Genomic DNA, 10,292 nt, shown 5'->3' with positions numbered 1-10,292 from the left:
CATCACTGTGGCCTTCCAGAACTTGAAGGGAGTTTATAAGCAGGAGGGGGACTGACTTTTTGCATGGTCTGGTAGTGACTGTGTAGGGAGGCAAGGGAGGTTTCAAACTAAAAGAGAGGAGACTTACATTAGATATTAGGCAGAAATTCTTTACTCAGAGGGCGGTGAGGCCCTGGCACTGGTGCCCATCCCTGGAGGTGCCCAAGGCCAGGCTGGGTGGGGCCTGGGCAGCCTGAGCTGGGGGAGCAGCCAGGGCAATGGTGGGGCTGGGGGTCTGCAAGGTCCCTTCCAACCCAAGCTACGCTGTGACTCTATTATATTTTCAACCTGCGTAAGTATGAGATGTCAACATGTTGGCAGTCATTGCCCTTTCACCGTCCAACATTAGAGCTGTGCTTAGAAAATCATTTGGATTCCCAGAAGCACTGCATGTAGCAGTTATTGTGAAATCCTTCCTTCCAAAGACCAGCAAGTTTGCAGAAACACTTTCAGAGCTGTGAATAGGACACAAGTATTTTTTCCACTGTGAACTTTACAGTATATATATTTTTCATATTTAGAAAGCTATTATTCCCCACTGTTAGGTATAAATGTCCCCCACAGCTTCCAATTCCATCATTTTTAACAATCTGATTGAGAAGGCACTTCATATCCTTGCTCTATGATTTATATATCTATGTGCTTGTTTTTTGTTTTGTTTTTTTTTTCCAGGGACTTGATATTACTAAATACTGTATCTGTAAGCATAGGGAATTGTGTAAATGTCAATCAGAGTTTATCTCTGAGATCTCAATCCATAAATCTTCAAATTCTTAGCAATTGGTCCACGAAAGCTCGTCTGGCTCTGGGGAAAATTTTGGTCCTCGTATCCAAAAGGTAAATAAAGATTCTGTTTCTGTGGCTTGCTATGCCAGTTAGATAATTTTAACTGAAGGAATTATCTAAGGAAAAAAAAGCCCAAGTATTTCCAATAACTTTTAACAGGTAAAGGGCTTTCTTCTCCCACTTCTACACAGGAGCTTAAGAGCTATTATATAGTAGCTGTTCAGCATCCTCTTCTGGGCTCTGCTCCACAGAAAGTATCTGAGCAGGGGTTTGTCTGAATTATCTCGAGAGGAAAGAGAGGGCATCCTCTGACATCTGCATCCATCTCTCTTCTCAATATTAATTTCCTCTCATCTCCTGTAGATAAGTATATGAGAAAGTTACTTGAAATAAGTTTGTGAAGGGGGAGGGAGGGGAAGATACGGGGAGGTGGCTGCTAGATAGCTGCCAGCAAACTTGAAAGCACAGTACACTGAGAAAAGGCTGTGAGTAACAATATCCAGAGATGCAGCAACCGCATACAAAAATCAGACAATCACCTACCCTGAAATCCACTAACCTGAGACCGTACCACTAACCGAAAATCATAAAACCGTGACAACCTCCCACACAGATGTACTACGTATTGAGCTGCCTAACAACTCGGCAGTTGTTCTAGAGCATGTTGTCATTAGCATGCATGTTGCTATTAACAGTATAACCACCTATCTACCAATATTTTACCCAATCAAGAGACAAATACTACTCTCCAACTGCAGCTGCTCAGGGTGCTTCTGAAGCTGAACTGACAAAGCAGTTCACTTTAGCAGCAGTGCAGTGACAGTCTTTCCGTACCATTTTCATACTTTGTTAAGCTTTTTAAAAACACTTACCAGCCATCACTGTAAGAACTGCGGCAACCCATCTCACCTGCCAGAGAACTACAACTATCAGTTGCATTCATCTCAGCCCTGATTACCTCTCTCTCACCTGTGCTCCAGAGGGTCTCCTGAAGTGGGGAGCAATCAGAAGAGGTAATGTCTGGTGCTGCCATGACCGCGTGAAGTGTCTTGAGTTTCACTTTGTTGTGGAACGCTTTATTACATTTTCTTTGTATCTTTCTGAGTGACTCCAGCTGTATGCAGCTCTCGGTCTCTGAAAAGCCACAGTCATCAGATAAAAAATCAGAAGAAAGCTTTTTCCTCTTTGTCTTCATTTTGCAAGTATTTCTCTCCTCTTCCCTGAAACGTCTCTCATTTTTCTGTCCTTCATGCCTTAATTTACTGCTAGACCTCTTGCATGACTTTTCAGGGTTATGATCACACTGCCTTGCCAAGCCCTCATGGGCAGAATTAGAACAGAAGTTACATTTGCTGCTTTCCTTTGCTTGACCCTCCAGAGTTACATTCTTAAAGTAAACCAGTAATTTTTTCTCTCTCTGTCTTGCAGGCAAGCACCCTTTATTAGAATTGCTGTAAACTTGTTTGCTCCTTCTTTCTGTTCTCTTCATTGCACCGCTGCATGCCTCACTAAAGTACTCGGAATCACTGATCTCTTCCAACAAGTCCTTTAATTTGTAAGCAGATCTACAGGTTTTGTATGGTTTGGTAACTTCATTTCTACCATCTCGTTCAAATTCCTCATCACGAGCAGCAGTAGTGCAATCCAAAGAATGATTCGGTTCAGCATGCAGTAAGTAATCGACAGTGAGTGTGTCATTCCTCTGTACTTGCAACTTTTTTGCAAGCCTATCTGCACAGGTCTTATTTTTCTGCACTGCGTCTGTTGATTCAAATTCCCCAGCTGTAATCACTAGTCTACAGTTATCATCACTAACGTAATTTCTGTTGTTGAGGTTCTGTACAAGACTCACTTCTCTGAAGTGCTGACCTTGCTTGTTACACAAGCTGATGTGAAAACCACTATCATCATCACACACCACTCTCTTCCACCAGGACTTGTTTGCAGAGTTTTCTGTCACTAAGGAAACACGTTCATAGCTTGGTGCCTGGTAGTAGTTTAGTAAATAATGAATGAATTCATCAGTCTCATAAACCTTTTGCTTCCTGTAACCATCTTCAGACCCTGTCTGTGCCTGAACCACGTTCAGCGTTGGGTAGTCCCTTCCATCTAGAGATTCAATGACCTTGCAGTCTTGAGTCACTGTAATCAGTAACGATCCGCAGCCCAAGGAGCTGTACGCATCTCTGCCAGTCAGTCTGCCAGAACACAGAGCTGGAGCGGGGTCATTTAAAATTGTCTTGACTATTTGAGAAGTAGATGCATGGAAGGCAGTCACATCTCCTTCCTCACTACATAAGCTGCTGCTTTTTTGGGTTAACTGATACTTAAGCTCTTCCTTATGTCCCAAATCTTTGTGCATAAGATAACAGGAGTTAATCTGTTTCTGATGTATGGCTTTTAATGCTGTTTCAGAAAAGGAATCATCCTTCCTTACGCCCAGTGAAGGATCCACTTTCTGACTTGCCAACTGCACAAAATCCTTCAAATAAAAATCGGGAAAATGATTATGTACATTTATTGAGCGTAGAGAACTATAAAGACTGCAAGTTGCAAACTCATATATGCAAATATGCAGTTTTACATTCAGAAGATTATAAAGGAGATAAATTTAGCTTAATTCAGAGCTTGATCACATAATCTCACTATTCTTAAGCCAGAACTAAAGATGCTTCTTTGACTCAGAAGGGCGCATTCTCGAGTAACTCAGACAGTTGTCCTTTCAGCTAATTCACCTACCTCCCTACAATTGCATCAGAAAACATTTATTGTTTGATTACTGCATCACAACCAGCATTGTTTACAATAGAAGAATTATTAGATTTTTGCAGATAAGAATATTTTATTTAGAATAATTATTTTACTATACATAGTTTTAATGGGTCCAAATACAACCAATCTAAGGCTTTCCAAGTGATGAAATCAAGAAAATAAAAGTTTATTTAACTCATCAAATTCATACGAGGGCTGCTCCAAAAATAATGCCTCCTATGTTATTCTGTTGGCCCACGACATCAGAGACATGTTGGTGGTACAGCAGTAGAGGCTGAACCTTCCCTCTAACATCCCACCACATTGTGTGGCCGTGTGACAGATGGCAGCAGAGGAGCACTGTGACACAATGGTGTCTGACGTGGAAGTGTGGCTGAAGCAAAGGGGTGGAATTGAATTCCTCCATGCAGGAACAGTGGCACCCACTGGCAGTGATCAAGGCTTGCTGAATGTTGATGGAGACCAAAGAGTGGATGTGAGCACAGTGAGGGCTGGGTGGTGCGTTTCTGCAGCGGTGACAATGACATGAAAGACAAGCTATGTTCTGGATGGCCATGCACAGCTGTCATGCCACAAAACAAAGAACATCTCGATCAGCTCATCTGCATGAATCAGCTCACGGGCTATGTTGAAAAGCAGTGATTTGTGGCTGAAAATTTGCTCCATAAAATAGCGTTACCGTGCTCTTTGTGTCTGTTGTAGCTTCCACGGGAATAAATAGGAGACATTACTTTCTGAGCAACCTACGTAATTAAGAATGCCAAAATCAGATGTTGTGGAGCCCTAAAATTCACGCAGAATGGCAAAGGCAGCCTCCAACTTCAACTCCTAGTGAATGGTGGTCCTTTAGGAATCTTAAATGTTAAGGACTGGGGAAAAATATACTTGTTAAAACCTGCAAGCTAATTTTTATGTAGCAAATGATGAAGACAATGTCATGTTAGCACCCCTCAGATTTCAAACTTTTTCACCCCAAAGCACTAAAGTAAGCCTCCAAACACGAATTTCTGTGCAAAACACTCCAATTTGTACCACTTCTCTGTTGACTTTCTCAAGATATTAGTTAAATCAATCAAATAAAACTCATAGCTTAGTGTTGGCCACAACACGGAAGGTATTAGAAATGAAATCAACGTAATCCATTTGAACTTAATTATTTCACTTGCAGATCTGAGACCAAACACCATCCTTTGCATTCTCACCCCTAATTTCCCTATTTGCAATGTTGGATCAAGTCTAATAGAGTTGATGCAGTCCTTCCAGCCCTATTTTGACATAATAATGACAAGGCTTCAAACAAGTATCAAAGTTTCTGGGTAGAATCACACTACCTTTGCTCCAAGGACAAACGGTCACAAGATTTAGACCTCAGGCCTTCTTAGTGTTCAGTCATTCCGAAGACATTCTTTCAAACAGCATTAAGACACCAAATGTCTACCCAATTATTCAAGCTCTAACAAATATCCTTCAAATTTTAAAATATGTTTTAAAATATTCTTACTTTCACATGGTTTAACAGCACTGTAAGCAGTCTGATAGCCTCCGCTCTTCTCTGAGCTAGCAGGGATTTCCTTTCTTCCCATTCAGGCACATTCTCTGGCCACTGCTGTTCTTCAGCTGGTACTCTGTGCTGCTTTTGGGGATGCTTTTCATCTCCATCTATCTGCCTCTCCTCTCCTCTTGAGCTTAGCTTTCTTTTTTCTCTCTTGAACTTTTTGTTCATCATCACGTTTTTTTCTAGGTAATTATCAATATGGGACAATTTAGACGACACTTGTTTTACACTTTGAGTCCTGGGAGATTGCATGTCAGTCTTTGAACTGCTAATAATAAGCAACCTGTCACCAAGAATCCACATTTGACTAATAAGAAATGATGGTTGTTACAATAACATGTTTAAAGAAACACCACATATTGATGACATGCATCTAACCGATGCACACATTTAGAACGCATTAGTTCTGTACTTGCCTCTTCTAATGGCTTGTATTCTAGGGTTTTCTTTATACACACTACCAAGAAGACAGATTCACATTATCTTCTGTCTCCAAAGACACAAGTAGAGACTGAACGTACGGATCTAATTCTTACCTTAACAAAGTTCCCCTACAGATTACCACGAGGGTGACATTAAGAGTTACAAGACCACTTCCATTGCTATAAAAATTCAAGCTGAAGCTGTCACTGCTTTTTTGAAACCTTGTCCTGTAGAAAACAGATCTACTAAACAACCAACATGATACATTACGGAAAACTCCAGAAAATTCAAGGAACAAAGTGTTCACACAAGTATTTAAAACACCTATCTTTAAAGCATTTGAGTAAGAAGATATTCAGTTAACAACAGAAGCGTAGCGATATTGTCAGTGATCCAATGTTTTATATACTATGTTAGAATCACAGAATCATTTGAGTCGGAAGGGACCATCAAAGGCCACCTGGTCCAACCCCCCTGCAATGAACAGGGACACCCACAGCTCCATCAGGCACTCAGACCCCCAGCCAACCTGACCAAGTTCTATTTGTGCTACAGAACTGCCATAGCATTCTAAAATTCAGGGTGGGGTTGTTTTGTTTTGTTTTGTTGTAACACAGTTAATTACCAGTGACAGTGTAGCGTGCAATACAAGCACACTACTCACAGAATTTAAGCTTTCATATACTACTGTTACTCATATACAAAATTCAAAACCACTCAAAGGTAACAACAATGAAAAAAAAAAAAAACGTGAAAAAGGGTGCAAGGAAAGGCAGAAAAAAAGTGCTCATTCCTAGCTTCTGACCTTACAGTCAACTGGGAGGCACCTAGAAATGTCTGTCACATTAACTTTACTCCAAAGCATAAAGACACTGATTTGTGCTGTTGCAGCACAGAACAATAGAAATAAATAAACAACACAACAAAACAACCTCATGCAGAACCTTAAGCAATCAAGCCTCAGAGCAATTTGAGGGCAACAGCGCTCAGATTTCACTCCAGGCCCACAGAATTGCAGAACAGTTGAGTCTGAAAGGACCTCAGAATGTGTCTAGTCCAACCACATTCTCGTAACGCAGACTCCACCTGATGCCTTACACACTGAATTAGGTTGCTTTTCTTTCCTACAGTAACACAAATTAAAAACTATAGAGCATTGCTTCAAGTTCTCTGACTCCTGTTTGCTCAAAGCCTGGATTTTTACAGTAGTCGCTCCCTTCTTGGATGCCACTTGGTATGAAATGGTGTAACAAATCTGAAGAAACACCTGATGGGCATTCTCTAAAAGTACATTCTCACCTTTCAACCCTCTTCTTTTTTTTCCCCTCCCCCCTTTTTTTTTCTTTCCTTTTTTGCAACTGTGCTCCTGTTCTTGCAGCTTTAGTCTTTCCAGGCTTCTCTTTCTTTATGAATCCTTCCCTTAAGAGTCTGGTTGTATCAGAAGTCACCTGTCACAGAAGAAACAGAAGCAGACTTACTAGTCCAGTTTGCCATGTATTGGTACAAACACTGACAACCTACTACGCAAAGGAGACATCCTAGGTGACTACTAAATACTGCTGCACGTGAGAATTACTTTCTCTACTCTGGAAATACTAGAATGCCTTCTGAAGTTCGCACCATAAGATGTCAGCCAAGCTCAAACATCTAATCCTAAGTGTCCCCTTGCTGTGACAGCGGGGGTTCACAAGCTGACATCATACCTTTCATCAAACCTGTTCTGGCAAGCTCTTTTGGAGATTCAAAGTTCAGTATATTCAGTGGGAAGCTCCTAGCTGTACAGTTCATGCAGTTCTGGCAAAATTAGTTCACTTACACTCTGAGCAACGTCTTTTGGATCAAATGCTTGTTTACCCGGTAAGAAAGTATGAATCCTACTGATGTGCACTGCATTTTGTCAGCTTCAAATGCCCAAATGTGAGCACACTAAAAGAAAACATTCAAGCAAACTGCATCAGTATATCTACTCTAGCAAAGTAAGTGAGGTGAAGTATTATTTCCAGCATATGGACACAGTTTAGGGTTACAATTTAGAAATCTTCTGTTGGAAAAAAAACACTGAAACAGGCCACACCCTGATAAGTCGTTATGGAGATAAGTTACTGAGCTGCTGAAATGATGCCTGCAGACTGCAAACTCTCCTGTAACGCCACCCTAAGCATAGCACTGAAGCGGATTCATCCCTCAACACACTTAAGCAAAAAGGTACTGAGAAGAGAAAGGATGGTACCCTTCACTAGCCTCAATCCAAGCACCCAGGCTAGGGCAGCTGCTGCTTCATGCTTAACACTGAGACAGCAAGCATCTTTCACAGCATCTCTCCAGCTCCTGAGCTCATCTCCCAATTTCAGTGCCGACCACACTGAAATTATTTACAGTTTTTAGCCTACCCACAACTATTTTTCAGAGAATTAATTAAGATTCCAATGTTAAAGGACTTAAGTTCAGATGTGTTAAGTTCATATATACACTGCAAATAGATCAATCTTAAGTTTTTCCCTTCGTGCTTAAGTGCTCCAGAATTTTATAAAGAGGTTTCAGCTGGTTTGCAAAGACCTCTCAGTCCTGGCCTCAAAGCAAAAGAACAAAAGTTAGCAAGCCAAAAACGTGTTAATGCAGAATGCAGTTAATCCAGAAATGCATTTCTCATCGTGTAACTGTGTATGAAGCACACCAGTTACCGAGGTTTTGCTGCTCCGCAGTGTGGCCTTTTGGAATCAGCCCTGACACACTAACATGCTGTTATCTTTAGGCTTTAATTCTTCCAGGTTCACAAGGAATCTGACATCTGATGTCATTACCAAATCAGTATTTCCTTTTAACCACTCTGCTCATGACATCAGGAACACCTTTGCCCTTGCACTGTTGTTTATTATGATAACTGCAGACTCAAATGCCCCTTGCTACCTGCATGCCTTTCTTCCGTGATCATATGTTCTGATAAACTCAATGTACACTTGGGAAAAAAAAAAAAAGCATTACTTAAATGCAAAAAAAGCAACAAAGATAATGACCTGGGACTCTGAGGATCTGTGGCCAACTCTGTTGACGAGTTCGTGCGAAACCCAATAAATTCCTATCCCTCAGGATCTTAAAATAATACAACATTGTAGTACAAATTCCAACTAACTGGGATCGTAATAGACCACGAGCTCCCTGCATTCCACTTCAGTTGTACACAGGGACGAGGCACAAAACCCGGCTGTCATTTTTGACTAAAAGCACTCTTCCAGGAAGAGGCCTAGCCCTGATTTGAAAATGCCAGGCTATGAAAACCTGCCACTTTCCATGGGCAGTTTGTTCCATTCCTTACTCATCCACCAAAGAGATGGAAGCCATTTGCAGATATGGATTTTTTGTAAGCCTTCCCCCCCAAGGCTTACAACCTTTCAGCATCAAGATCTTTTTCATTTTTTTGTTTTCTTTTCCCCTTACATGGCATAATTCAGGTGTCTGTAAACAGTCTTCTACAAGAAATACTTAGAGCTCTCTAAGAGCTCTCGGCCTCTCACCGTGGGGCAGTTTTTCCAGCCTCTGAATAAATAGTTGCACTGCTCTACCACTCTCCTGCTTAAATTGTACGAATCCCCAAGCTGCACACAATATTGATTTGGTCAGTGCCATACACAGAGAAGAACATCAGTCCTTTACGCCTACCTGCTATCACCACTGAAACGCACCCTCCACAACACTGCAATGGAAGCCCAAGTTATGGCTAATGTAATACAATAACCCTTTCACACCCTCAAAGAAAACCACGAGGGTACATCAGCAACTCTGAAAGCGATTAGGTATCTATATGGTTCTTTTCACATTAACTTAACTACCTTTGAACACCCTAAAATGTGTCATGTAAGTTCATCCTCCAAACAAAATCAGACTTCGGGGAAACATTAACAGCCTGGCAATATTTAATTTGAAACACTCATAGTCCGTATGAGTGAAGCGCAAGCTGTAAGAATGATTTCAGTTGAAGCTGCCCCTGACGTGTGCTCAGAGGACTGCTATTCTCAGCAGCTCTTACCAGCCGGCCGCTCGCTCCAGGCCCTGGGCCGTCACAACTGTTTTTGAGACCACGCCATCAGCTGGGCAAGGGATCTAGCTTGGGGGAAAGAGAGAAGGCTGTTTGGCAGGTCACCTTTCAGCCAGCTCCCCGCTCTTGTTACAGCACCACTTCACGAGCAGTCCAGCTGAAGGAGAGCGTGAGGCAGGGGAAAGACTTGAATTCTGCAAATCCTACCAGCAAATGGCAACGTGGCAAGAGTATGTGCTGATGTGTAGCAGCAGCGGGAGTTTATCACGCAGGGAAACGCATTTACCAGTCACTTGGTGAAGTTTCAACAAGAGGTTGAAACACAGGCGGCTTTTCAATAGGCAGGGTCAGTTTATCCAGTTCACCCTGCACAAAATTAAGCGAAGAGCAGAGGTGACCAGAAGTGCCGCTTGCCGCTGCGGTATCGCGCGCACTCACTGCAGAAGGAGCGCTTTAAAGCGAACGCTCCTGGCGCGCTCGATGCCGGGTGCTGTAAGGCCGGGACAAGACGAACCCGAACCGCCCTCGCGACGAATGCGCCCGCGGTAAGGCCGCAGCCCCACCTGGCAGGACACGCTCCCAGCGGGCCGCCAGGCACCGCCCGCCCGAGCGCCGAAGCCGCCCGCTCCGCACCCACCTCTCGGAACCCTCCGCCGGTCCGCGGGACGATGCCGGCGGGGCGCG

The 10,292-nt window shown here is 42.6% G+C and overlaps 1 protein-coding gene across 1 annotated transcript in view; it reads right to left on the bottom strand.

Moving 5' to 3' along the window:
* LOC110403142 (A-kinase anchor protein 17B) overlaps positions 616-10,292 on the bottom strand; it is a 10,161-nt gene continuing 484 nt past the window's right edge. Inside the window, exons 2-3 of the mRNA XM_021406010.1 lie at positions 1,795-3,307; positions 616-1,182 (exon numbers count right to left, since the gene is read on the bottom strand). Coding sequence (XP_021261685.1) covers positions 1,046-1,182; positions 1,795-3,187 — 1,530 coding nt within the window. The 5' untranslated portion in view covers positions 3,188-3,307 and the 3' untranslated portion in view covers positions 616-1,045. The remainder of the gene's footprint in view (positions 1,183-1,794; positions 3,308-10,292) is intronic.

Source organism: Numida meleagris, chromosome 8 (assembly GCF_002078875.1).
Source record: "Numida meleagris isolate 19003 breed g44 Domestic line chromosome 8, NumMel1.0, whole genome shotgun sequence".
NCBI lineage: Eukaryota > Metazoa > Chordata > Aves > Galliformes > Numididae > Numida > Numida meleagris.
Note: the sequence above shows the minus strand (reverse complement) of the source record. Positions and strands in the feature narration are given on the sequence as shown.